At 32.8% G+C, this 25,596-nt stretch overlaps 7 protein-coding genes, 1 long non-coding RNA gene and 1 other non-coding gene across 12 annotated transcripts; 4 read left to right on the plus strand and 5 right to left on the minus strand.

Annotated features, from left to right (window-relative positions):
• Positions 1-24: 24 nt before the first annotated feature.
• Positions 25-7,706, minus strand: LOC108741209. The gene is made up of 7 exons (XM_025976033.1): positions 7,574-7,706; positions 6,552-6,834; positions 4,924-5,796; positions 3,411-3,552; positions 2,736-2,859; positions 1,706-1,988; positions 25-930 (listed from the first exon to the last, which is right to left on the minus strand). Exons 1-7 carry the CDS (start codon positions 7,638-7,640, stop codon positions 54-56), a joined length of 2,649 nt encoding a protein of 882 aa, XP_025831818.1. The 5' UTR covers positions 7,641-7,706; the 3' UTR covers positions 25-53.
• Positions 7,707-8,456: 750 nt separating this feature from the next.
• Positions 8,457-12,007, minus strand: LOC108741215 (programmed cell death protein 2-like). The gene is made up of 5 exons (XM_018475918.2): positions 11,697-12,007; positions 11,183-11,346; positions 10,826-11,121; positions 8,987-9,437; positions 8,457-8,919 (listed from the first exon to the last, which is right to left on the minus strand). Exons 1-5 carry the CDS (start codon positions 11,799-11,801, stop codon positions 8,655-8,657), a joined length of 1,281 nt encoding a protein of 426 aa, XP_018331420.1. The 5' UTR covers positions 11,802-12,007; the 3' UTR covers positions 8,457-8,654.
• Positions 9,444-10,187, plus strand: LOC108741216 (mitochondrial folate transporter/carrier-like). The gene is made up of 2 exons (XM_018475920.1): positions 9,444-9,973; positions 10,033-10,187. Exons 1-2 carry the CDS (start codon positions 9,633-9,635, stop codon positions 10,085-10,087), a joined length of 396 nt encoding a protein of 131 aa, XP_018331422.1. The 5' UTR covers positions 9,444-9,632; the 3' UTR covers positions 10,088-10,187.
• Positions 11,501-11,572, plus strand: Trnaa-cgc. The gene has a single exon. It is a non-coding gene; the product is annotated as a tRNA-Ala (tRNA).
• A 163-nt stretch (positions 12,008-12,170) lies between the features above and the next one.
• Positions 12,171-15,529, minus strand: LOC108741212 (betaine aldehyde dehydrogenase-like). Its single transcript, XM_018475915.2, has 11 exons — positions 15,437-15,529; positions 15,243-15,389; positions 15,032-15,192; positions 14,642-14,962; positions 14,437-14,591; positions 14,281-14,381; positions 13,807-14,229; positions 13,326-13,425; positions 13,209-13,272; positions 12,566-13,146; positions 12,171-12,329 (listed from the first exon to the last, which is right to left on the minus strand). Exons 2-10 carry the CDS (start codon positions 15,327-15,329, stop codon positions 12,567-12,569), a joined length of 1,992 nt encoding a protein of 663 aa, XP_018331417.1. The 5' UTR covers positions 15,330-15,389; positions 15,437-15,529; the 3' UTR covers positions 12,171-12,329; position 12,566.
• Positions 15,530-15,726: 197 nt separating this feature from the next.
• Positions 15,727-16,765, plus strand: LOC108741221. Its single transcript, XR_001938471.2, has 2 exons — positions 15,727-15,819; positions 15,890-16,765. It is a non-coding gene; the product is annotated as an uncharacterized LOC108741221 (long non-coding RNA).
• Positions 16,766-17,536: 771 nt separating this feature from the next.
• Positions 17,537-18,988, minus strand: LOC108741218 (ubiquitin domain-containing protein 1). Its single transcript, XM_018475922.2, has 4 exons — positions 18,585-18,988; positions 17,906-18,384; positions 17,668-17,854; positions 17,537-17,610 (listed from the first exon to the last, which is right to left on the minus strand). Exons 1-3 carry the CDS (start codon positions 18,661-18,663, stop codon positions 17,696-17,698), a joined length of 717 nt encoding a protein of 238 aa, XP_018331424.1. The 5' UTR covers positions 18,664-18,988; the 3' UTR covers positions 17,537-17,610; positions 17,668-17,695.
• A 180-nt stretch (positions 18,989-19,168) lies between these two features.
• LOC108741213 (probable sulfite oxidase, mitochondrial) lies at positions 19,169-21,791 on the plus strand. Its single transcript, XM_025976032.1, has 11 exons — positions 19,169-19,277; positions 19,337-19,506; positions 19,558-19,669; positions 19,839-20,020; positions 20,091-20,253; positions 20,315-20,504; positions 20,669-20,797; positions 20,875-21,067; positions 21,130-21,330; positions 21,382-21,554; positions 21,614-21,791. The coding sequence occupies exons 1-11, from the start codon at positions 19,261-19,263 to the stop codon at positions 21,743-21,745; spliced, it is 1,662 nt and encodes a 553-aa protein (XP_025831817.1). The 5' UTR covers positions 19,169-19,260; the 3' UTR covers positions 21,746-21,791.
• A 1,126-nt stretch (positions 21,792-22,917) lies between these two features.
• LOC112904889 (protein preli-like) lies at positions 22,918-25,523 on the minus strand. Of its 4 annotated transcripts, none has more exons than XM_025976047.1 (5): positions 25,249-25,523; positions 24,996-25,166; positions 24,707-24,920; positions 24,496-24,651; positions 22,918-24,240 (listed from the first exon to the last, which is right to left on the minus strand). In XM_025976047.1, exons 2-5 carry the CDS (start codon positions 25,085-25,087, stop codon positions 24,064-24,066), a joined length of 639 nt encoding a protein of 212 aa, XP_025831832.1. In that variant the 5' UTR covers positions 25,088-25,166; positions 25,249-25,523; the 3' UTR covers positions 22,918-24,063. The 4 variants fall into 4 exon arrangements, with proteins under 4 accessions (XP_025831832.1, XP_025831831.1, XP_025831830.1 ...); XM_025976046.1 differs by having other exon boundaries at positions 25,254-25,522; XM_025976045.1 differs by having other exon boundaries at positions 24,996-25,187; positions 25,254-25,522.
• Between the last annotated feature and the right edge of the window lie 73 nt (positions 25,524-25,596).

Raw genomic sequence — 25,596 nt, forward strand, 5'->3', positions numbered from 1 at the left:
AGGTAAAATTAAAAACACATTTTGTATTACAAAAAATATACTTTTCATTGGCATTACAACAAAAGGCCTCTTACTGTAAAATTTGGAATATTAGTGATATTTCGTCTCAGTTCGCGAACATCGCAACTATAACTGTACCCTAAGGTAGTATCATTAGCTTTCCATGTCAACCAATTGACTTGACTGGAAATATCAGTGCACAAAACATCTTTTCTTCGTATCAGTTGATAAGGGTTGTTCACTCCCACGAAAGCAATGGCAGTTTTGGTCTTGGGGTCGTACAAAACCTTCCAATACAACCTCGGCACGCTTATGGCATAATTGTTATTCGAATCCTTGTACAAGTATAAGTCTTGTTGTTTACCATTGACGTCGGGCAGACTTGTGACCCCATGACCACCGGTATAAACCACTAGATCAAGTTGTCGATTCGCACTGAAACTTCTTACATTACTTTCCAAAGTGTTCCAATTTCCCCCATTGAATGTTTGAAACTGGGGGGCTGCATTTACGTAATAAAAGGTAAGCCTGTGCTGTGCCCCAAAAACAAAATCAGCCTTGGCCGCGAAATGTCCTCTCGCCAGGAAGTAATTATTCGTGGAATGAATGTAAGTGGTATCACCCGAACTCAATCCTAGAATGCTGTTAATGGTTCTTCTTTGAGTTGCTCTCGCATAAAGGCTATCAACCGATTGATTTGCATTGTAAAAGCCGCCGTCCATCCAAGACGGTCTTGGAAACCCAGTTTGGTATCCCAAAATGGTTTTGGTCATATTGAAAACAGTGTACAATACGTCTTGGGAACTGCTGGCGAAACACGATGTGATATGATTGATCCATCGGCTCTGGACTTCAAATCCGATCGATATTTCTCTACCTCTGCCATTCAGACAAGTTTTTCCATTGGTACGAGCCACATGGAATGGATAACTAACAAAAAGAAAAATTATTTTACCATGCCCCCATGGAATGTACCCTATTTTTCCCTGGTTTCAAAGACGGAAGCTAGAGCATTCCTTCCTGGCTATGATACCATATTTATTTCTTATTGGGAAAGTATTTAACCACCGCCCATGTGTGTCCGTCCCCGAAACCAGGGAAAAATCGTACATTCGGGCAAGGGGTATAGCAAAAAATTGTGTGCGAGTTTCCAGGAACACGTACAGCATTCCCCCCGGTTCATTCGCCGCCTTCGCCCTGGTTCTAGTGACATTTAACACCAGGAAGGGAATGCCACACGTTCTACATTTCTATATTACGAATCTAACGAAAAATAAACCACAAAATGAAACAGGCACGTATGTAAAGTTGTTAACGTAAAAACAAATTGTTAATTTATATAGAGAGTTTTAAAAATGAATGCACTAGAGAGTGAGCTTATTTGTCTATGTAAATGAGTTTCCTGTCATCTCAAACAAATGCATCAAAAATTTTTTCGCTTTTTTTTGATCAAAAATATTAAACAATTGCTTTCAAATCGTTTATTTCTATTGTCAAACTTTCTCCCCTTCCCTCACGCCATTAATCCCCTTATCTGCGACTGCCTGACACTAGCAAAAACATTTTTAACAGATAACAGAACATTTCTAATCCATTCTACGTCATTGTGTGACAAAAGGATAGGTACTTGAAGAAAGCCGTTCGATCAATGTAAAAAATGCAGCCGATATTATGGACATAATGTACTGAGTGTTATTAAACTTACTTTGTGCAAGTAATGGTATCAAAACGGACATTTCTGTTTCCAAACTGAAACCTTTTAGCTGAAACGCAAGTAATGTTTGCTGTGTCCGTCCCCTGATCCGTACCACCCACCAATATTCTCCTTCTTGGACATGCAATGGTAATCTGTTGCCCAACAGAAAAATTTATGGTACCAGAGGAATCGTCAGGCAAATAAAATGCGTCATTAGTGGTTGAACCCCTTTTCGGTTTTAGAAGAAGCGGCTGGGGGTCCGAAAGGTCCACATTAATTGATATTGCACATCCTAAATTTAATTTGGATTTATTTCATATATTGTTGTTTTTACATGAAAATGATAGCAAAATATAAAACACAAGATTTAATAATCAGTTATTTAGAAGTGCAATCCAAATTTTCAGACGAAATTCAAATTCAAACGGTTGCCATTTAGCAACGCTCGAAACATTGTAATGGCCGACACTGTTAACCGTTGAAAATTTTAATGGCCGACTTAAACAACAATGTCGCAACAATGAAAACAAAAGAATGGCCGACTTTTTCAAATAGAGGCGGGTATGACTTATGAATTATTGAAATCAACATTAATTTACATTTCGCGACTTTGTTTTACATTAAACTTGATTGACTTTGTGACAGTTTCAAAGAATTTTAAATTGGAATACACATACATGACTGCAGCGTCTTACATTGGCGACTACCAGTACTAAATCTCAAAAGAATCAAATTTTCGCGGGCATTTTCGATACAACTAAATATGTTGTTTTGAAAATTCCTATTAGGCTTTGTATGCCAGTATGATAGGCCAGATTTTTTCAAAGTATTCTTGAAATTTAACGAGTAATCCGTTAATTAATAAACTCTAATTACTCTTGAAACAATTATTTTATAGCTTTTGATAAAGTTTTAATATTGAAACATTTACTAACCCCTTATTAATATAAATAATTATTAGCAAAATATCTTTACTTTTATTATTTAATAGATAGATTTTCAAATTTTGTAATCGAAATAATAAATAAAGCTAACTTACCTGATCTAATTGTGCTTGCTCTCACCAAAATAACATTCACCCCAATAAGAAAGAACACCCCGAGCAACATTTTATCAAAAATGCTCAAAATCATGTGTTGATGCGCATATACAAGTGAGACCAATCAACACAAATGATTTACTTATAACAATGTTTATTACCATTTTTTAATAAATACACTTCAGCCTTATCGCAAAGTTTAAAAATTTATCTTGTACTATTCATTGATGAATTGTTTCCGAAGCACTTCAGAATTCGAAAAAGAATCTCTTATTTTAGCTACTGTATATCCGTATGAGTAAACAAAAGAAACAACAAGCAAATAAATTGGTACGGTAAAGGAAAAAATTGAATAGAAAAATGCATTAATTGTTTTTCTCTTTTAAAATTAGCATAAATATATAGGTACCTTTACGAGAACAACCAATCTTGATATATAAAGTATCTATCTGTATTCTAATTGCGACTAATAAACTACATAGTTTACATGTTTCAGGATAAATAACTTTAAAATTATCTCTGAAGATGCCCCAAATTAAAAGATGAATTGAATCAGATATTTCCTATATTCCAATTATGACAAACAAGGTAGTTCACAAGTCTTAGGATAAATAACTTTACAATTACCCCTGAAGAAACCCCAAATTAAGGGGTAATAATCAATAGAGTACCTACATTAATAAGCCAGCCCTTGTCTTGTCTCTGGTCTTCTCGAGGGCTGCCACCGTCGTCTTCCTTACTGAACGGAAACGATCCCTCGATGACCTTTAAACCCAATTTGTCGAGAGTCAAGAAAGGAATTAAGATTTCTCGTCCTCTAATAAAAATGGCTTGCAATTACAGTCACCAAGTTAGTTAAAACAATTACCAGACTCAACCCCCCCCCTATATACTGTGATTAATAGGGTGACGCCTAGTATATGGGGGTGTAGCGGAGGCTTAGGGAAACGCTTTTGTGGGATATGGGGTGCAAGAACCCAAGGGATCAAAAGTTAAGTGTTTGACAAATTGGTAAAGGTTTTTGCAATCAGTAAGTAAACTAATACTGTTCTGATTTGGGTCTAAAGGTTGTAGTGTGTTAAGAAACGTTTCTTCCTTGTAATAACACTGAATATTACACAGAACATAGTACAAATTTGCTGCATGCTATAAAAAACTATTTCATTATTATCATAGGGTCGTCAGTCCTAAGACTGGTAGTTGGACACGCACCTCCACATTTCCTATCTTGAGATAATCTTCGCATTTCCATAAAAAATTGAAACATCCCACATCCTTAACACTAATCTTATTTAGGTCTACTCCTCTTTAGCCCTGTTTCTGCCTCTAATATGTTTCTAACTAGTCTTAATGCCTGAGAAGGTGTCCTACCAACCTATCTCCCCTTTCTTATTGACTTCCATATAGTCCTCTGTTCTCCTATTCTTTCTAATACCTCTTTATATTTAACTGAATTAAATTTATGGAATTATAAAGTTTTTAACGCGGATAATTTACAAATCACTAGAGAGCAGATTAAACGAAGTTATTCATTAATTATCCAAGTGTTTCTTCGAATACGTAGAAACATTATACAGAATGTATCAGTTTAATTTTGAAATGAAACATTACAAAACAATATTTATGAAAGAAACTACATATTACGAAAGGAACAAAAACTTGTGGCATTTCATTCAGTCCAAACAATAAATTTTACAATAAGATGACGCATCAAATTTCCTTTAGATTAAGCCTCGTATTTCCTCTTACGATGACTACTTTCTAGAGTCGACATCTGTCTTTTTAAGTAATAACATCAAGAACTGGAGTTTTTCATCTTATCATACCGATAAAAATCAAGAAGATATGTTTTAGTTTAAATTTTTTTAAACGTATTAATGCCATGAGTTTTAATTTTTTCACTTTATCGTACTGATAAGAATAACGAATCTAAGTTTTCCTTTTAAATCTGTTACTGTATTTATTTTTAAGTTTACCTTTGATTTTTTATCTTTAAACAACTCGTGTACTTTTTTAATATTTATCTCCAATTTGTTGTATGTTTAAATAAACAGTATGTATAAATAAATAGGTACTTTTGTACAGTTTGCATTTGTTTATTTCGCTTATCTTAATTACTGTACTGGTAGAGAAACACATTTTGTATTCCAAAAATATACTTTTTATTTCAATTCATCCTTGTCATTACAACAAAATACCATTCACTGTAAAATTTGGAATATTAGTGACATTTCCCCTTAGTTCGCGAACATCGCAACAATAACTGTACCCCAAGGTATTATCATTAGCTTTCCATGTCAACCAATTGACCTGACTGCAGATATTAGTGCACAAAATATCTTTTTCTCGTATCAATTGATAAGGGTTGTTCACTCCTACGAAAGCAATGGCAGTTTTGTTCTCAGGTTCATACAAAACCTTCCAATACAACCTCGGCACGCTTATGGCATAATTGTTATTCGAATCCTTGTACAAGTATAAGTCTTGTTGGTTACCGTTGACATCGGGCAGACTTGTGACCCCATGACCACCGGTATAAATCACTAGATCAAGTTGTCGATTCGCACTGAAACTTCTCACATTATTTTCCAAAGTGTTCCAATTTCCCCCATTGAAAGTTTGAAACTGGGGAGCAGCATTTACAAAATAAAAGGTCAGCCTATGCTGTGCCCCAAAAATAAAATCAGCCTTGGCCGCGAAATGTCCTCTTGTCAAGAAGAAATTATTAGTGGGCTGAATGTATCTGGTGTCATTCGAGTTCAATCCCAAAATACTGTTAATGGTACTTCTTTGAGTTGCTCTACCATAAAGGCTATCAACTGATGGATTTGTATTGTAAAAGCCGCCGTCCGACCAAAACGGTCTTGGAAATCCAGTTTGGTATCCCAAAATTGTTTTGGTCATGTTGAATACAGTGTACAATACGTCTTGGGTACTACTGGCGAAACACGATGTGATTTGATTGATCCATCGGCTCTGGACTTCAAATCCGATCGATATTTCTCTACCTCTGCCATTCAAACAACTTTCCCCATTGTACTGGGCAACGTGGTACGAATAACTAACAAAAAAAATACATTATTTTACCATAGTCCCATCGAAAGTACGCTATTTTTCCTTGGTTTCAAAGACGGAAGCGCAACATTTCTTTCTGGTTTACACTCTCAAAATGTAATTTCTCAACTCCTGTTTCTAAAAGTAGGGAAAAGTCGTACTTTCGGGTCAGAGGTTTGGCAAAAAATCGTATAAAATTTGAGAAGGGAATGTTGATACATTTCTATATTACGAAAGAAACGAACTAACGAAAATTAAACCATAAATTAAAGCAAAAATATTAGCTTTAGAAACTAATGTAATTACTGATAATTTTGTTACATATATATGCACATAAATTCATTTAAAATAATCCTTATCGCTCCTATTTACAGGATAAAAGCAAATTGTGAATGCATAATCTAAAAGGAGAGTTTTCAAAATAAATGCATTGGAGACTGAGCATCTTTGTCTATGTACATGAGTTTCCTGTCATCTCAAACAAATGTATCAGTAATGTTTTTGATCAGAAGTATCGAAACAATTGCTTTCAAATCGTTTACCTCAATTGCCAAACTCTCTCCCCTTCCCTCACGTCATTAATCCCCTTATCTGTGACTACCTGACACTTGCAAAAACATTTTTATCAGATAACAGAACAATTCTAATTCATTTTACGTCATCGTGAGACAAAATGATAGGTATTTGAACAAAACCATTCAATCAATGTAAAAAATGCAGCTGATATTATGGACATAATGTACTGAGTGTTACTAAACATACTTTGTGCAGGTAATGGTGTCAAAACGGACATTTCTATTTCCAAATTGAAAACTTTTAGCTGAAACGCAAGTAATGTTTGCTGTTTCTACCCCCTGATCCGTACCATCCACCACAACCCTTTCACTTGGACACGCAATGGTAATTTCCTGCCCAACAGAAAAATTTATGGTACCAGCGGTGTCGTCAGGCAAATAAAATGCATCGTTAGTGGATGAACCCCCTTCGGGCCTAAGAACAAGCGGCTGGGGATTCGAAAGGTCCCGATTAATGGATATTGCACATCCTAAATTTAATTCAGACTTATTTCATGTTGTTTGTAATAAATAAAATTTAATAATCAATTATTTAAAAGTTCTAACCGAAACTAAATACAAAATTCAAATTCAAACGGTTGCCCCTAGCAACGCCCAAAAAATTATAATGGCCGACACCGTCAACAATTGAAAATTATAATGGCCGACTCAGACAACAATGTCGCAACAATGAAAACAGAAATGGCCGTTTTTTTCAAATAACCACAGATATGACATGAATTAACGAAATCGACATTAATTTACATTTCTCGATTTTGTTTTACATTCAATCTGATTGATTTTGTGACAGTTACAAAGAATTTCAAATGGGAATACAAATACACAGCATGCAGCGTCTCACATTGGCGTCTATTAGTACTAAATCGCAAAAGAATCAAATTTTACAACTACAAATATAGTTTTGAAAATTCATCTGAGGCATTGCATGTCAGTATGATAGGCCAGATTTTTGCAAATTATTCTTCAAATTTAATGAGTAATCCGTTAATTAATAAAGCTCTAATTACTCTTGAAACAATTACTGTATAGTTTATAATAAAGTTATAATATTGAAGCATTAATTCATCCCTTATTAATATAAATAATTATTAGCAAAATATTTTAATTTTTATTCAATAGCTACATGCATATTTGATTTTACACCATCACATTTGTTTCATTTTTAAATTTTGTAATCGAAAAAATAAATAAATAAAAAGTCCAACTTACCTGATCTAATTGTGCTAGCCCTCGCTAAAACGATATTCACCCCAAGAAACAATATGCCAAGGAACATTTTATCAAAAAGCAAGTGAAATCCACCAAGAGATACGATTTACTTATAACAATGGTTATAGCCACGTTTTAATAAATACACTTCAGCTTTATCACAAAGTTTTCTGTTTAAAATTTTATCTTATGCTATTCACTGATGATTTTTTTCCGAAGCACTTAAAAATTAAAAAAAAAAATATTATTTTGGATACTACATTTCCGTATCAGTAAATTAAAGAAACAACTATAAAATAAATTAGTACTGAAGAAGCGCTAAATTGAGGGGTGAAACGTTAAAATTTTTTGTTAATAAACAAATAAGTAGATTTATTACTTAAAGTAGATATTTTATATATTCCAATTACGACTAAGAAGGTAGTTTACAAGTCTCAGGATAAATAACTTTAAAATTACCCCTGAAGAAGCCCTAAATTGAAAGGTGAAACGTTGGTTTTTATTGTAAATTAATATATAATGAGCTTTACTACTTGAAGTAGATATTTTGTATGTTGCAATTAATACTAAGAAGGTAGTTTACAAGTCTCAGGATAAATAACTTTACAATACCCCTGAAGAAGCCCAAAACTAAGGGGTGAAACGTTGGGATTTATTATAAATAAGTACGTTTAAGTACCTTAAATACTTCAAATGGGTTGTTCCCTTAAAATAATTTATCAGGGATGAAAAATGAATAACAAATATGTACCTACCTGTTTGGTTACTTATTTCTTTTTAGGATTAGTTAATCCTTAAGCACTTAAGAACCCGTTTCCTATCAAAACAAGAATCAAAAAAAGGCAAAAAACTTTTATTAGATAAATAAAAAATTGTATTATTACTCAGTCGTTTATATTTCCTTTTTCAAGATCAAAAATACATTAAAATAGTTATGTATACGTAGTAGAGTTGATAAGTAAATGATTCTCTAGTACCTAATTGTTGTACAACATCATTTTGAAGTAGTATTACAGTTTATACGTACTAGAAACTAATCATCAATAAAAATCGATTGATATTGCGATATTGACGGTTTTTTTTAGTATCTTTCGACCTGAAGGATCACCTCTTCTCTTACGTAGGTGGTACCAGTAGTCCAGCAGCTTTTCTGGCACGTAAAAATCAGAACAGTCCCAAATTCTAATCGAGCACAATTCTTTGGATCGGTGGGCAAACGCAGCTTTTGGATCAGCGTGGGCAAAATCTGAAACTCGAAAATCCTTTTCCCGCCACAATTTTCACAGTTCTTAGGGACTTCCATCAGTGGGTACACCAACAGGGGCTCCTCCACGTCCCTTCCATACCTAAAAAAAGGAAAGACAAACACATTAGTAAATAAGAGCACTTTGTTTATATCCAATCAGTAGTTACCTAAGTATCTGTCCGGGGTTCATTTGAATCCTGGTGATAAAATGATGAAACATCCTGTCACCATGGGCTGGAAGGCTCTTCTCGTACTTCTCAGAAACTGTGTCTCCTTGGTTGTCATTAATTTTCTGGTTGTTGGAGTTCTTCGAAGTCTCCTTGAATTCGTCTTGGTTCTTCTGCTGATACTCGGTCAGCAGTTCTCGGACGTGATGGTCACTGATGTTAGAACTGCTGATTTGTTCTTCCCAAACGGATACAAAGTGAGGAACGAACTGTAAATTGATAAGTTTGTCTGTGTGTCGTTGGATTTCTTGCGGCAGTGGTGGAACTTCTTGCAGAAGAGAGTGCAAATCTCTTTGGGGGATGGTAGGAGTGTCAATGGTAACAATTTCGCCCTCGTCGCCCTCTATTTCGGCCGATATTGGCGAAGAATGGTATGTTTCAGCAACCGCGCCTAAAAGTTTTAAAACTTTTTCAAATTTGGATCGTGGCGTCATCTTACGACAAATAATCTCATTATTTACAAGGTCGTAGGCTAAAAGTCAATCTGACAGTTGTATAACCTAGAAATCGTAAATTATAAGAAATATGCAAATAAATGTGCAAGGAGAAACCAAATAAACAGTAATATGTAACAAAGTCCATAAAAATGAGTACTACAAACCTTGAAGAACCTAAAATTACAGACATTGTATCAAAACAGTCAAATATATTTAATCATATCAAATTTGAACACCTCGTAGCCGGTGTTTCTGGTGGTTTAACATCGACTTTAATTCTGCATCCCTTGGATCTCATCAAAATCCGTTTCGAAGTGAATGATGGCAGACATATAAGAAGCGAGCTTCAATACAATGGCATTTTTAACGCCTTCAAAACTATCTTTACCAAAGAGGGTATCAGTGGACTGTATCGTGGTGTAACACCCAGTTTGTGGGGTGCAGGAAGTTCGTGGGGCTTATACTTCTTACTTTACAATTCATTAAAGAGGTGGGTACAAGATGGAAACACAAACAAGGCCCTGAACGCAGGAACTCATCTTGTTTTAGCTTCTCAAGCAGGGGCCTTGACACTGACTATAACCAATCCCATTTGGGTTGTTAAAACACAAATGTGTCTTCAGTATGGTGGTGGAACAAGTCAGAAAAATGCCTACACTGGCATGTTCAATGCTCTACACAAAATTTACACACAAGAAGGGTTACGTGGGTACTACAGAGGATTTCTACCAGGTCTGTTTGGTGTGTCACATGGGGCTGTACACTTTATGGCTTATGAAGAGATGAAGAATAGATACAACCAATACAAAAATGTCCCCATATCAACGAAACTAGGCACTATTGAATACTTAACATTTGCTGCTGTATCAAAAATTATTGCTGTTTGTACAACTTATCCTTACCAAGTGGTAAGAGCACGTCTTCAAAATCAATATTACACATACAAGGGATGTTGGGACTGTATACAACAAACGTGGAAGTATGAAAGCTGGAAGGGCTTCTACAAGGGACTGGGACCAAACTTGATAAGAGTTACCCCTGCTACAATGATCACATTCTTAACTTATGAAAATGTAGTACATTTCTTAGAGCATAGGGATAACATTTTCTTATCTTAACTTTTTTTGTAAATATTTTACTTTAACTTTTTTGTAAATATATAGTATTTATTAAATGTAAATAAGTTGGTATCAAAATTTTTATGTTAAGTGAAAACTAATTTAAAGTAATTTTTGTTGTAATAGTTGTTGTTTTTAATAAATCAGTATTGATTAACGTCTCTGGTTTTCGGTTAAAGCAACAAAAAAAGTTAAAAAAAAGAATATGATATACATATAGGTACCTTGGGCTCCAGAAACCACTTCTATGTTTGCGTTGCGGTCATCTACAATCATATTTCCAAAAGCTGCACGAAGAGACTCTTCAGTGCTGCAACTTTCGTCGTCTTCGTCAGAGATTTTTTCAAAATTTCCCACGAAATTCCCATTTTCTTCGTTCCCATTCGAATTTGCGTCTCCCCAATCGTCAGCATCGTGAAACCAATCAGTAACATTAAAAGAGGTACATTTAAAATTCGATTGCGGTTCGTGAGAAGTTTCCCCCAATTGATCTGTGGTTTGTACCCTTACACAGTCCCAGCTGAAATGGTTTATAAAAAAAATTAAAACAAAACAAGTATGTGCATTTTTCAAAAAATTACCTCTCACTGTGGTTCCAACAGTTTGGATTTATGCACGCAAATAAGTAAAGCGTTCGATGATAAGTTGAATTATCTAAAGGAGCGTAAATTTGTAGAATTAACAGTCTTGGTAATTGACAAAGAGGACAAACAGGATTTTCTAAATGAACAGAAGGTGGATAATCCTAAAACATAATTTATAAACATATTTATTCCTAAATAAACCACAAAAAAAAAGAAAAAAAATATTTATGTCCTTAATGAGTTACGAATAAACAGATATGAAGGCCTCTGTTTTAGATACTTAAAATCTATTTTAGTAACCGTTTTATATAAGCAGGGGGTGTAACTCAGTGGTAGAGTGTCTGCTTCGCATGCTGAAAGTCCTGGGTTCAAATCCCAGCACCTCCAAGTAGCTGTACTTTTTTTTGTTACTACATTTATTTACTGTTTTATCTCACATTAAATGAGTACTGTATAATAACAGATTATTTCACAGACATTTTCCAATTACTTATTATAAAGAGGCACTTACAGGTTTTCCACCAATTTTGTTCGTCATATAATTGACAACTGACGCATGTTTATCGGTGATAATTTCGTCGTCGTACCCTAACAAGACGCTATTTTTGCAAGCCATTATTATGAACGAAAATCTATGTTTTTGTTATTCAATAAACCATACTTTTAATTAATAAAATTGATATCGCGTACGCGACGTCGGATTTCTGCAATGGAAAAACATGCGCAACATGTACAATGACCTTGGCGCACCATACAATGCATTATCGATTTCTCTAGGTTATGTACTAAATTTTTGAAAAAAAGAACTTTTTTCTTTTTTTTAATTCATATTTTTTTCCTTGTTCATAATGACCAGAATAAATGATATTGCTTAATGAATATGGCTTCTGTAAGAAAGTATTCTGTACAAATAAACACAATTATATATCAAGTAGACTTTTACCCCTGTTTTTTTTTTGTTTTTTGTCTTATATTTATCAAAATTGGTGGTTTTTGATTGTAAGCCATAATAAAATATCAACGAGTTTTTCAAGATAAACTTAATTATTACTGTCGTTTAAAATTCATATTTCACCACAATTACAAATCTTTAGTGTCCCATCATTACTAGTATAATTTTTTCAAAATTAAGAAGGTACTTCCCCTAAAAAAAGAATAATTAATTCCACAATATTTTCATCATATAGCTCATCAACGACATAAGTTTTTACAGGGACGTTATAAACTTATTTTCATTTTAAATGTAATTTGAGCAATTACAAATCTTTAATGACCAAAAATTAATAATTTTTCATAAAGAAAAAGCATAACAGTTTTTCCTTAGAATTATAATAATAAGTCCTTTGTTGAATTTATAACAAAACATAAGTTTGAACATACATCAGAATGTTTGTTGTTTAGTACTCCATATAGTTTTGATAACACTTAGCGATTGAGCACATGTTATTTCCCAGTCTTTTCGAATTTTAAAAATCTTTTTCATGCCACGTACAGAATAAGAAATATTTCTTAGATCGTCTACTATCCCAATGGCACATATTTCTTTGTGCTTTGCTGCCTGAAATACAATACTCTGATGATACAACTCATCAAGGACGTAAGTTTTTATAGGGACATTTTTAGGCCACAATATCTCATCTGGTGAAGCGTTTGCCTTTGATTTCATAATTAACACAGAATTTCCTAGCAAAAGACTTGAAAGAATCACTTCATTAACGTGAGGACATTCCTTTCCAAAATTAGTTATCATAATAACATCTCGTGGCTCTTTTATACACTTAACAGTGTAATGTCCTTGGTTTGATGCAAATGTACAGTTATTATTCAAAATGTTACCAAATTGCCTAGCCAAAGAATCACATTGAATATTCTCTGAAAGGACTTTATAGCGTTCTAGTAAACTCAAGCGTTTCCACGACTCTTGACACGCTTTTAAATCGTTTAGGGGACTTTCTAAATTTCTAGAAAAAAATTATTAATTTTAGATATTTTATTAAAATTACGACTATTCCATTTTACGAACATGTCATGTCCTTCCTGAGTCAGCTTCTCATCAAAATTTCCACCTCCTAAATACTCCATGTAGCCTGAAAGAATAAAAAGTAAAAACTGTTGATGTAATGATGGATTAAAAATGTACCCTCTCGTCCACCAAAATGTCCTACTCCACTCATTTTACGAAAATTTATTGAGGCCATTGGGACAAAATTGCCATAAGTGTTTATCCAGACATTCGTCACCTTTAGGAATGAATTAATTATTGCTAATTAATTTTACTCAACAAGTATACTCATGGAATTAAATTAATAAAATTATATTAGAAAAAGATAAAATAATTTTATTTTCACCTACAATCCTCAGCAATATTTTCTATTATAGATGAAACTAATTTTTAGACAGATTATTTCGGTTTATAAAGGCCTAGAGACAGTCACACTATGAAAATGGCCCCCCTAAAAATGACTATATTTTCTATAAAAAAACTTCTGTACTCTGTTATGGGGTCATTATCAAACTCTTATCGATTCGATCGATTTATTAAAAGGTATATGTTTGCAAAATGCTCATTAAAAAGCAGAAACTCATTTTAGGAGAAAATATCTACATTTAAAGACGTTTACCGTTAGTTTTTCTGCAACTTCTTCTGCTGTATCAATGTTTTCAGTCCAAACAGAGGCAGCTAACCCCTGACGACTGTTGTTAGCTAAAGCCACCCCTTCGGCGATGCTTCTAAAGGCCAACACTTGAACCACAGGGGCATAACAATCTTCAGATATTACCCTATTCATAAATACCTTTCCCCCTATAATTAACGTTGGCTGAAAAGTATTAGAATCAGGATTGTTTTGATAAACTTCCAAGCCCATCTTCTTAGCCTGGGCTACGACTTCTATAAGTTTATCCACATATTTTGGGACTGCTATGTCGACTGATTTCTGAATTGCTGTCCCCACTTTCACTTTATTCAGACGTCTCTTCAGTTTCCCAAGAAACAACTCAAATACGCTTTCTTGGACAATTAACTGGTTCACAGACCAAGGAAGCTGGAAAAGAAAAAATTGTTTTGACCATAAAAATCATTTTAATGTTCTTACAAGACTTCGATAACTCCAAGCAGCTTCTATAACGGTTTCACAGGCAGAATCTAAATCGGCGTCTGAGAAAACAACCATCGGAGCCCGAAAACTGGTCTCCACTTGAACAGACACATGTTTATATATTGAATAAAAGAAATTAGGTACAATTCGTACTTGCCACAAAATTTTTATTGCTTGGAACGTATAATTCCGCATATTTTTGTTTAAAAAAGTTGTCAACTACAACAAGAGTTTTAACTAAACTATTTCCAACCCATCTGTCTATCTTATACTCATAGGGAGTAACAGTAAACATAAGCTGAGGACAACTAAAACATTAATTATTTAGTCTTTAGAAGTTATTCTTTTTCTTTTTTACTTTTCAAGCTCTCTTGCTAGTTTAATTAGAAAGCTTAAGACAGGAAAAATTCTAGAGTCAGCTTGTAAAACAATCCGTTGTCCACTTGCAACTGCTGCTCCTATTAATGGCCCCAACAGTCCCAAAAATGTATCGTCACAAAGCACATATACTGCAACGTCTTTGATATCATTTTTTTCATTTGCCAGACTTGTGAAGTACACTAGACTTTCACAAAGAAATGGTAAAGCTTGAAATTGAGTGTCTCTCATTAAAATTCCCCTGGATTTAGCTTCAATCTGGCAAATAGTTCTTGAATTCCTCTCTATAGTTTTTGATAGCCTACAAAGTACATATACATTCAGATAGGTACTGTAATCAATGGTGAATGCTAAAAATGGGGGTAATTACTTTAAAAGAAATGAGATCTTCTCCTTGCTTGGAAAACAATTGTTCGCGTTTACAACATTATCCATCATATATTCTAGTTCTAAGAGACTTGAAACGAGCACAGTTCCATTCTTTTCGTCCACCTGGTACTCCTCAAAACCGCTCAACGTTTTAAACCAATTCTAAAAGTTGCTTTGTCATTATTTTGCTATTTTACTTAAATAAAACCTACATTTCCACAACTGAAGTCTTCCACTGCCTCAGGGTAACTCATATTTTCAAATACTTTTTTCAGAGTCACAGAATTACTGCTATTCATTTTTGGCTTGGAATTAAGCTTATCAGCCACTCGATGAACAATTAAATCGAGCTTTTAAATCTACAATTACTTATGTAATAACAGCAAAAGGTATACTTTTTACTCACACTTAATTTGTGCTGCTCTTTGCTGTATCGTTTGATAACCATAACACAATTTATCAGTATTTTTTAACAATGATTATCACAAAACTTTTTTGAGGTTAGAATCATAGATTAAAAAATATAGACTGCTGGTTAAAATAGCAGATAAACAAGAAGCACAAGAAGATAGCAATTTATCGTTTAAATATCCAATAAACAATTCGTTTTAACAAGCTTAATTACAGACCTTATCGGAGATAAAACTAATCAGATATATCAGAATGATTGGATTAAGTTCAAAGCTATTTAATCAGATAGCATACAGGGGCACAAGGAGCAGTGGTGGTAAATTGCCTATTTTGTTAGGCCTTTGCCCTTTACAAATGGCAATAACTAATAAAATTAACGTAAGTTAACTTTCAGTTCTGCCTATGCCACCTGAGCTTTCTAATATGTTATTTCATAACATTTTTCTAGTATTCAAGACCACTTCACATGACTGCTTTAAAATTAGTTCCAGATAGGAAGACAACCGAATTTAAGAAATCAACGAACTTAAAAGTATCAAGAAAAACAGTTATAACTGTTTCAGTAGTTATATTGGGCGCGATTTTAATTTATTACTCAATATTGTACACCACATACACCATAATTGAAAAAACTGTAGAAAGTACTGATAAAAAATGAATTGTATTAAAACTTTCACCTTTATTTAATCATTAATTACTTTTTTCTATTTCTATTTATTGTCTTGACTTATTCTTGTAATTTTGAAATAATAATTTGGCGCAAGTTTTGGGACTTCCCATAATATATTAAACGCACACGAACTCTGTAACGCACTCAGAACGATATACCTTGAATATAAGAATAAAAACGAATGAATTAATTTAAATATTTAATAATATCTTAGTATAACATACAAATATTTACAATATATTGCACAGAGCTGTGTGCCACACTGAAAATCAATGTGTACAAAAATAGACTCTGTTTTGTATACTACAATATCATTTATAATGGTAGCATTAACGATTTCTCATGGTAAAATTATAAAAATTAAGTTTAAATATCCAAGCAATTACGAAGAAAATGCGAAAGAAACTGCTACACAACCATGCTACAATAATTATTAGATTTTAAAATGGTAACACTGCAAAAATTGAATCGTATAACAGACTTTACGATCTTATTATTCTCATTTGAATAATTAAAAACAAAAAGAACAATTCGTAACAATTACATAAAACAAAAACATTTTCAGTACAACAGCAACTTTTTTTATTGTCCTCCAGAATTTATTTTACATGAGAAGGCAGCGAATAAGAGAATAAACAGGACAAATGAGAATAATAAAAACGAAACAAAAGAGAATTTCGTTTCTAAGAAAAACGAATAAAAATTTACACAACATGATAATATATACATTACATAGTTCGAATGGATTCTCCTTTAATTGGCCTATTTTATATTGCAATAATAAATTATATGATACAAAAGCCGCTTTTAACAAAAATTGTAACGCTAATCGCTCGTTCTAAGCCAAGAAATAAAATTAAATATAGTTCAGTCCAAGGTTATAATAAGTTAGCCTTAAATAAGCTTCTGTACATCCAAGGCTTGTAAAAACTGTACGCAACCGAATTAAGTCGAAAAAATCAAAAATAGCAAGCAAACTGTGCAATTTTAAACCGTTTAGGCACGCATATAGGATAGATGGGATATCATAACGAAAAAATATCAGAAATTATTGACTTCTAAAAAAAAATAAAACAAAATATTTAGTTTAGTTAAAAACGGCAGTACTTAGTTAAAATAAAACTGGAATCCTCTGTTACTGTCAGTTAATTAAAATGTGTATACCTTTTCCTTTTCTGAACTTGTAACGAAATTAAACAATATTTTTAACAACACCCTTATACATATTATAATTAAATTCGTCTATCAAAATTTATTTATAAAAGAATGGAATGTCTACTAAAAGATAATAAATGACTGAATTTAATAATTAATAATCAAAAAACACCTACTATTGATTCTTTTCAACCACACTGAAGTTATTGTTAATATCGTTATTTTAATTATATAAAACCGTACCTTATCTATACTAATTTATTGTTATTCTTTTATTTATTTTGATATGGTGTAGTCCACGTACTTACACGCTTGAAAAATCACACAGATGCCATAACATATAACTGAAAAAAAGAATCACAAAGTTTACAATACAAAGAATGAAAAAAAAAAACACTTACAAAAGTTTGTGTACATTATTATGCAGTCTCATGAATTTTGTGCAGGCTGTGTTATCACTTCTGGATTTATTATAACTTGTACAACATTTCCAGATGGAATTTTTGCTTCTTCCACATGCAACTTATCACCCAGTAGTTTACCTCCATAAAACCATCTTTGTTTCGAAGACTCAATCCCTTCCTGACTCTGAAAAGCAACAAAATGAGAAATCAATCTGCAAAAATTAACTCTAAATACCTGTAACTTTTTCTTGCACACTCCAATAGTGTCTGTGGTATATACAGATAACTTAACATCACTGCAAATATGTGATAAGCGTAATTTGAGTGTTGTTTCTGTACCCCCATCCAATGGTTCTGAACATTCAGCTGGAGACTCCCTGCCGCTGTCTTCTTTTACTATATTTATTGGATATGAAAGGCAATAAATGGGGACCTGATATCTGGCCCCTAACTCATCATAACACTCTGTCAGATATCCATTTGGCACAGACACACTGGCCCCATCCAGAATTGCTTGAGCTAATTCATAGTCCTTTGCTTCTGCTGCGACCGCAGCGGCACGTAATGCGTCCCATATTTCTTTTCGGCCATCGAAGGCCGGGGCTGTTTCCCAAAATTCGTCTCTTTTACTACGAAGTTGACCTTCGGTCAAAGGAACGTCCGACTTCCATCGAATCGTTTCATGGCACAAAGGGTGATTTTTTCTACTGTTACCTACACATACAGCAAAACAGGGTTAAATTTATTTAAAACGTAAGAGATATTAAAGTTACTTTGACAAATACTAGTAAAAAAACGTTTAGATAAGAAACTAACCTCAAAGTTAATGAGAACAAACGTCAAACACATAATGCAATTAGTCATGCTTTTTTAAGGTTGAATTAGAAAAATTCGTATATAACTTATCAAAATACCTGTACTAGGTCTTGAAGTAGAACTAGAAGATTCTTCTGTACCACTTCTTGCACGTGAAATTCCTATACACCCACCCATGTTTTTGTCATTTCAAGTGGTATTTTTCTTATTGCACCCTTTTCACTATACATTTTCGTGTATAAATTGCAACCATTTTTAATAGCATACACTTAAAAGATAAAATTAAAGCCGTGCACAGAATATTTAATACGAAAAGATGTTTTCCTGTCATTAACTGTCACCCTCACATTCATATTCATTTTGTTGCAAATCTCCTCACCACCCCCTCCTTTAAGAGGATGTGTCTCGATATTGAAATACGGGAAATAATAATGAACCTATGTGTGTTACAACAACTGTTAAAAAAGTTTGAATTTTGAATTTATTCTTTGCTTAAAATTTTCCTTGTTTTTTATTTTAATTATGCTCTGGATTATTTGCGTAACTACCTTTTTACGACTAGTTTTTAATCAATCAACAAATTTAAAACCGTTAAAACCACAAAAACTTCAATTAAAAATTGTTAATACTTTAAAACCACAATTCGCAATTTTTTTAGTTTTCATAATAATTTCTTTATCAATAATTGTATCGTTACGTAAATGTTTTGTATACCAACAAACGTATATTTTGACTCATTAATTAACCTTGTGACTACATGTATATTACTGTAATATGAAAAGATTACAGCGGTAAATATTAAGAATAATTATAGTTTGCATAAATAAAAATTAAGATAATCGTTTTTCAGACTGTTTTCAGGTAGATGGATGCAAAAAACATATACATTATCTGTGCTAAATCAACAGAACAGTTTATCAAATAATTGTTCTACAGAAGATGTAAAAAAAGAAAGCAATTTAAATTGTCATTTATTTGTAGGAGCAACTGTACTTGCTTATTTATCTTATAAATTATTTTGTAAGTTTTTTATTCCAACATTTTATTTTGTTACAATTTTTTTTTATCTAGATGAAGAATATGTCGCCTATCTTAAAGAAATAAAAACCCTTGTAAAACCAGGGGCTTTAAAAGAAAATTTACCGAATTACACTCTAAAGCAAGTAGCAGAACATCGCGAGAGGTGAACATAATTATAATTAATTTTCTCTTTATTTTATTGTATTTAATATTTCTGACTATGGATGACTAGCTACCATTCTAGCACACCTGTATTGCGGGTCATCTAATAACTTAAATTATATACAGGGTGATTAATTACAAGTACTTAAAGCAAATTTTCAAATACTTAGGGAAAAACGAATTTGGGTAACATATAAGGATGGAGTGTATGATATCACAGAATTTGTGGATGCACATCCAGGTGGGGACCAAATACTTTTAGCAGCAGGGGCTTCTGTCGAGCCCTTTTGGAAATTATATGGGCAACACCATGCAGATTTTGTATATGAAATACTGGAATCTTTACGAATTGGTAAAGAAAATATGTATATCGTCTTTTATAATGAATTTTTTATTTAACTGGTTATTTAATTGATGTGTAGGAAATCTGGTTGATGATCAAAAACCTTCCAGCACCACGTCAGATTTTTCGGACCCTTTTATAAAGGAACCTATTAGACATGCAGCTTTAATTCCAGCATCAGAGAAACCGTTTAACGCTGAATTACCACCAACGTTACTCGTGGCAAACTTTATCACCCCAAAGTATATAAATATCTTAATTTATTCATTGTAACATTGGACAATTTATAAGGGTGGATTTTAGCGAACTTTTCTACGTCAGAAATCACCTTCCTGTTCCGGAAGTGGATCCAAAGAAATATGAATTAGAAGTAGATGTTGAGGGGACCAACAAAAGTATAAAACTGACAGTGGAATCTCTTAAAAAATTACCAAAACACACCATCACTGCCACCATTATGTGTGCTGGTAATCGTCGCAGTGAAATGACTGAGGTATTTTATAATAATTAGTCACATATTTGTTATATTTTTTTTGATACAAGTTAGCACCACTGAGCTTTGATCTTTTGAAAAACTAAAGTGGTTTTTTATTGCTCAATTTTACCTTAATTTTTTTCTTTACATTTGATATCGCACTAAAAGGAACTTTAACCCAGGTTAAGCCCGTAAAAGGTCTAAGTTGGGGCGTAGGAGCACTAGGTAATGCTGAGTGGTCAGGTGTGTTACTGAGAGATGTCTTAATATCAATGGGGATCGACGAAAATTCCAATTTTCAACATGTACAAGTAAGATAATTTTTAATAGTAATTGCTTGTTACTTTTTTTATTAATAAGCAATTTCATTATTTTTATTTGTAATTAGTTCGAAGGTTTAGATACAGACCCGACCAAAAAGCCTTACGGTGCTTCAATTCCCTTCTGGAAAGCTATAGATCGAAAGGGTGACGTTCTATTGGCATACGAAATGAATAACGAAGTTATCCCCAGGGACCACGGTTTCCCAGTTAGGGTAATAGTACCGGGAGTGGTAGGGGCTCGGAATGTTAAGTGGCTAAGTACATTTTTGGTCATAATTAATAAATTCATTATTTTTATATTTTAAATTTTCGTTTTGAAGAAAGAATTATAGTCTCAAACAATGAGAGCGACAGTCACTGGCAGCAGAACGACTACAAGGGGTTTTCCCCCGGCATTGATTGGGATAACGTCGATTTTTCAAAATCACCTGCAATCCAAGAACTACCGGTTACATCAGCTATTTGTGTACCTTCCCCAAATCAAACCGTTACAGTTCGAGACGGTCATATAACAGCTTATGGTAATGATTTAGCTTTGGCGTGTGTTATTAAATTTAAAATATTTTGTTAAGGTTACGCTTGGTCGGGAGGTGGTAAAAAAATTATACGTGTCGACGTGACAATTGATAAGGGAGATACCTGGCATGTCGCAGATATTATTCAACAGGATTCTGCAGAACCCCCACAGCATTGGGGATGGTCTCTATGGACTGTTCAGGTACCTGTTTCAAAAAATGCTAAAGAAGTAAGTTGAGCTTGAGGATACTTATTTGTATCAAAAACGGTTGTAACTGATTGTTTCAGGTGGAAATTTGGGTAAAAGCTGTGGACTCTTCATACAATACTCAGCCCGAATCTTTTAAAAATATATGGAACTTAAGAGGGGTGTTAAGCAACGCGTACCATAAGGTACCGATTAAATTACAATGGGATTAAAACTAAACACTATTTCTTGATGACCAAATAAAAGTTTTATATTTACTATTAGACTTTTGTTACATGTTAATTTATGTATGTCATTCTCTGTCCACACTTTCCGCTAACATACTGAGCAGCGGGTACCATTTTCCAAAATGTCCCTTAGAATGTGGATGAGAAACTTTACAGGCTCCATAATAAATGTAACTTTCATCTAAAGTGCCAAACCAAATTACGAAAAAATAATAAATAAAAAAAATAATAATTACCAAATTCTTGTAGACACATTTCCCTTTTCAACTTGCAAAGACTGTAATAAGCTCTACCACGGGAACAAACGGGATGATAATCGTTAGGATCACATTCTGGACAGTCCTCAAAGGGCTGGAGAACGACAATTCTTATTCCTAAAATTAGTTATTGATTTAATAGACGATGTTTTTAAATAAATTTAAAAAAAATCACCTAACGCTAATAAGAATAGAAAATACATTAGATTAATATATAATTCGCAATTTAATGCTAAAGATAACGTCAACGAATAGAACTGAATATTCTAAGACTAGATTAATTGGACACGCACCCACATTTCAAATACAATAGCGCTATACGTAAATCAAAACTGTGAAATTAATGAACACCTCACAAGTTTCAATAATTTCATTATCGTTTTTAAACGTCATACGTCTTAATTTTTTTTTTCAGTCAAAAGAACAGATTTCACGATAGTTACGGATTAACTGGGGCCCGAGAAGCTAAAGAAAATTTGCATTTTCTCAAATAAACCATGAAACAAACCCATTGTATCGTCTCCTACGTACATATACAATTATATAGATAAAAATTCAGATTCTTACCAATACAATACCCAATATTCATAAAAATTAATTTTATCCTTTGTTAATTAGCAAGAAAAATTGGGTATATAAAGTTGTTAGGTGCGGTTTATATTTTTTCCGTAATGGTTTCCTATAATATTGAAGTAATGCCTTATTTGCATTTTTAAAATCCCCCAAGATAAAGCATTAGCATTTTAACATAAAACTATAAGTATGTAGTTTAAAAGTAAACAAAAAATTGTTTAAGTCTGTTTGATACCCCGTCGACAATATCGGTTTCCACTGCTATAAGGGGCTTTTTTTACCTTTTTTTTGTTTGGTGATGAAATCCTACAAATAAAACAATTTAGAAAACATTTACCTAATTTATTTAAACAATTTGCAATTATATATATATTTTTGCATTACATTTAACAACTAGTACACCTACTACAGATTAATTAGCATCGATATATACATTATATTCTAGCGGTAATTATTTGATTAATTAACTATGAACTAATTTAATCAATAATGACTGTTATTATTCCAAGACATACACAGTAGAATTGTGTAGGTAGATTATTTGTAAACTGCATTTACAAATGGTGGGTTTTTAAATACCAAGCGTGGTAAAATACATTTCTATGTTTACTTTTGCTTTATTTATTACAAAAGCCATTTTCGGTCACTGTTTTTTTAGTTAATAATAATAAATGGTAAGTAAGTATCTCCTACTGTACAATTACACGTATTATTCTTTTCTGCCAACCGGATCTTCTTTGCGAAAATGCCAAATATTAATTATTACCGTTATATACAACACATTAATATATTAATAAACAAAAAACTAACTAGAACAATATAATAAATCCATTTGACCCCACAATTTCAGTCTGAAATTAAAAGGTTCACGTTCGTACATTAACAAGCTACTGGAAACCCCAATTTTCGGTCCCCATCCAAATGCTGTTACATTAGGGAGTTCACACACGTCTACTGAGGGTAACTACTGAAGAATTATCGTTTATGCGGTAACACAAGAACAAAAGAGACCAATCACTGCCCAGGAATGAATACATATGTCCCTTGTTACAATATAAAAACAAACTTATTACGTTAAGAGTAAAATTATGGCAGTGCTTACAATATTTTGTTTTTACTAGTTACCTTTGAGAAGCTTAATTGTAATTGCCATTAATTAATGCCTTTTTTCATTTTATAAACAGTAAATGAATGAATGAAATGATTTCTCTGTGTATATTACAAAAAATTTTATATACAAACTGATTTTTTTTTAATGAGAGCCAGCTCATATGCATCGATAGAAATTTATTTAACCACTTAAAGGCCATGTAAAAGAAATTACAGAAGTTTATGAATTGATAATGCTTAGGAATGTCTTTATATTATCGATTACAAGTAATAACTGTAATGACTATTGTTTACTGGCAGATTTGCTATTATTATGGAAAAAAGAAACGTAAAAATTCGTACAATACAAGTAGCATTTCAGGATTAGGACTTATTGGGGTGGAGTGAAGCATAAATGGGGACAGCTTTAGATTTGACATGCTCTGAAGCATTTTTAGCTGCATCTTTTAGTTTACTTCGAGTTGTAGCTTCTTGGTGAAGCGAACCATTTCCACTTTGTGGTGGAAAAAGGTTGAGAAGGACATGATTGAATCCTACAACCTATGGAAGTTCAAAAACATTAGAAAAATTATGTTATTTTAAGAACTTATTTACTTCTAAGTGTTTATTTTTAAACAGATATATTTTTATTTTTGGAATGTTCTAAAAATATAGTGAGCAAAGATTCATAGTAAACAAGAACTTTTTAAATAACAGAAAACTGATCATCTAGTTGTAAACAGGGAGTTTATAAAAAGGGCATCAACATAAAGGCACGGTTTATATTAATTTAGAATTTATTAAACTGTTGCTTACCATCTTGTTGCAATTTTTTTTGAACCTTTCATAACCAAAAGCACAAATAGCTCTGCTAAATCCCTTTATTTGTGAGTCAATCCAAGCTGATCTAACAGCTACAGTTTTACCTGGATGATCCTTACTTTCTGTATATACAACCTTCTCAATAACACTCTGAAAAGAGTTAAAATCTCAACATGAATGGATTACATGACATTTAAAAGCATACCATGACTTTTACATAACCCAAATTTCTGGTGTAGGTCACCAATGTCTTGGTCTTAGGATCTACAATTGATTCTTCAACTATAAAGACTTTCTTAGTTGTAATAAATCGTTCAGCCCATTTTGGGTAGGGATTAGTCTTGGATATTAGTCTTTTGCTTATAAGTCTTCCTTCTTTCACTTCTCTACTGACTGTGTCCTCAGTCAAGACATGTTTGCTTATTAAAAATATTTGTTACAATATTGAAATTTTACTTGCTGTTTGAGAATTAAAAAAGTTACTACCTACATACCTGTTTGGATTTGGATAACGTCTCCAAAAGCCTTGCGCCACTTGGTCCCAGGTGAAGTTGAATATGGATGTGACTTCGAAATATCGTGGCATCGTTATTAAGACGACCTTATGTCTTCTAGGACTCCAAGGACTCTTGCATTATAAGCAGGACATTTCAAAAATTTGGAAACTTGAACGATGAAACACGTTGCTTACAATTTTTAAGTGTTCAATAATTACGTTGTTTTGATTGGCAAATACTAAATTATTACCTTACCAGCTACATTTCAAATGCATTTAAGAAAATGGAATGTCTGTTATTGAGGTCTGTTGTTTGTCACAAAAAAAAGAGTCATGAAAGAGTCACTAACTTTGTGAAATCTGAAGTTGGGTTGGAAGTTGGAACTGTTTACTTGCACGTACAAATAAATCTAACTTCAAGTAATAAAATGGGAGATAAAATTAAAATAAACAACTGTCTCATCAATAAGAATAAGGGATATAGATGTTATATATAAATGGAGATAATATCCACTGTAACTTAAAAAATAAATATAAAAAGGATTACAAAATATTTAAAAAATCTCATCAAGCCGATTTTATATACATTAGTCATGCTA

This window comes from Agrilus planipennis, unplaced genomic scaffold (assembly GCF_000699045.2).
Source record: "Agrilus planipennis isolate EAB-ADULT unplaced genomic scaffold, Apla_2.0 scaffold242, whole genome shotgun sequence".
Taxonomy (NCBI): Eukaryota; Metazoa; Arthropoda; class Insecta; order Coleoptera; family Buprestidae; genus Agrilus; species Agrilus planipennis.

Bases quoted from the DNA above. Each gene is read 5' to 3' on its own strand.
- LOC108741209 (XM_025976033.1), bottom strand. From the start codon at position 7,640: ATGTTCCTTGGCATATTGTTTCTTGGGGTGAATATCGTTTTAGCGAGG. The intron at 1,989-2,735 runs GTAAGTTAGCTT...AATTAAATTTAG, and splicing joins AGCAAGCACAATTAGATCAG to GATGTGCAATATCAATTAAT. The intron at 931-1,705 runs GTAAGTTTAATA...TCTTTTTGTTAG, and splicing joins GATACCATTACTTGCACAAA to TTATCCATTCCATGTGGCTC.
- LOC108741216 (XM_018475920.1), top strand. From the start codon at position 9,633: ATGAGTACTACAAACCTTGAAGAACCTAAAATTACAGACATTGTATCA. The intron at 9,974-10,032 runs GTGGGTACAAGA...ATCTTGTTTTAG, and splicing joins CTTTACAATTCATTAAAGAG to CTTCTCAAGCAGGGGCCTTG.
- LOC108741215 (XM_018475918.2), bottom strand. From the start codon at position 11,801: ATGGCTTGCAAAAATAGCGTCTTGTTAGGGTACGACGACGAAATTATC. The intron at 9,438-10,825 runs GTACCTATATGT...TAAAACTTTTAG, and splicing joins AGTGGTTTCTGGAGCCCAAG to GCGCGGTTGCTGAAACATAC. The intron at 8,920-8,986 runs GTAACTACTGAT...TCCTTTTTTTAG, and splicing joins AACCCCGGACAGATACTTAG to GTATGGAAGGGACGTGGAGG.
- LOC108741212 (XM_018475915.2), bottom strand. From the start codon at position 15,329: ATGAATAGCAGTAATTCTGTGACTCTGAAAAAAGTATTTGAAAATATG. The intron at 13,426-13,806 runs GTAAACGTCTTT...TCATTCCTAAAG, and splicing joins AAGTTGCAGAAAAACTAACG to GTGACGAATGTCTGGATAAA. The intron at 13,147-13,208 runs GTTCGTAAAATG...ATTTTTTTCTAG, and splicing joins ACTCAGGAAGGACATGACAT to AAATTTAGAAAGTCCCCTAA.
- LOC108741218 (XM_018475922.2), bottom strand. From the start codon at position 18,663: ATGGGTGGGTGTATAGGAATTTCACGTGCAAGAAGTGGTACAGAAGAA. The intron at 18,385-18,584 runs GTATTTTGATAA...CTGTATGTGTAG, and splicing joins TACTTCAAGACCTAGTACAG to GTAACAGTAGAAAAAATCAC. The intron at 17,855-17,905 runs GTATTTAGAGTT...GTTGCTTTTCAG, and splicing joins TGTGCAAGAAAAAGTTACAG to AGTCAGGAAGGGATTGAGTC.
- LOC108741213 (XM_025976032.1), top strand. The intron at 20,798-20,874 runs GTAAGATAATTT...ATTTGTAATTAG, and splicing joins CCAATTTTCAACATGTACAA to TTCGAAGGTTTAGATACAGA. The intron at 21,555-21,613 runs GTAAGTTGAGCT...TGATTGTTTCAG, and splicing joins TTTCAAAAAATGCTAAAGAA to GTGGAAATTTGGGTAAAAGC.
- LOC112904889 (XM_025976047.1), bottom strand. From the start codon at position 25,087: ATGCCACGATATTTCGAAGTCACATCCATATTCAACTTCACCTGGGAC. The intron at 24,921-24,995 runs GTATGTAGGTAG...ATTTTTAATAAG, and splicing joins CGTTATCCAAATCCAAACAG to CAAACATGTCTTGACTGAGG. The intron at 24,241-24,495 runs GTAAGCAACAGT...GAACTTCCATAG, and splicing joins AAAAAAATTGCAACAAGATG to GTTGTAGGATTCAATCATGT.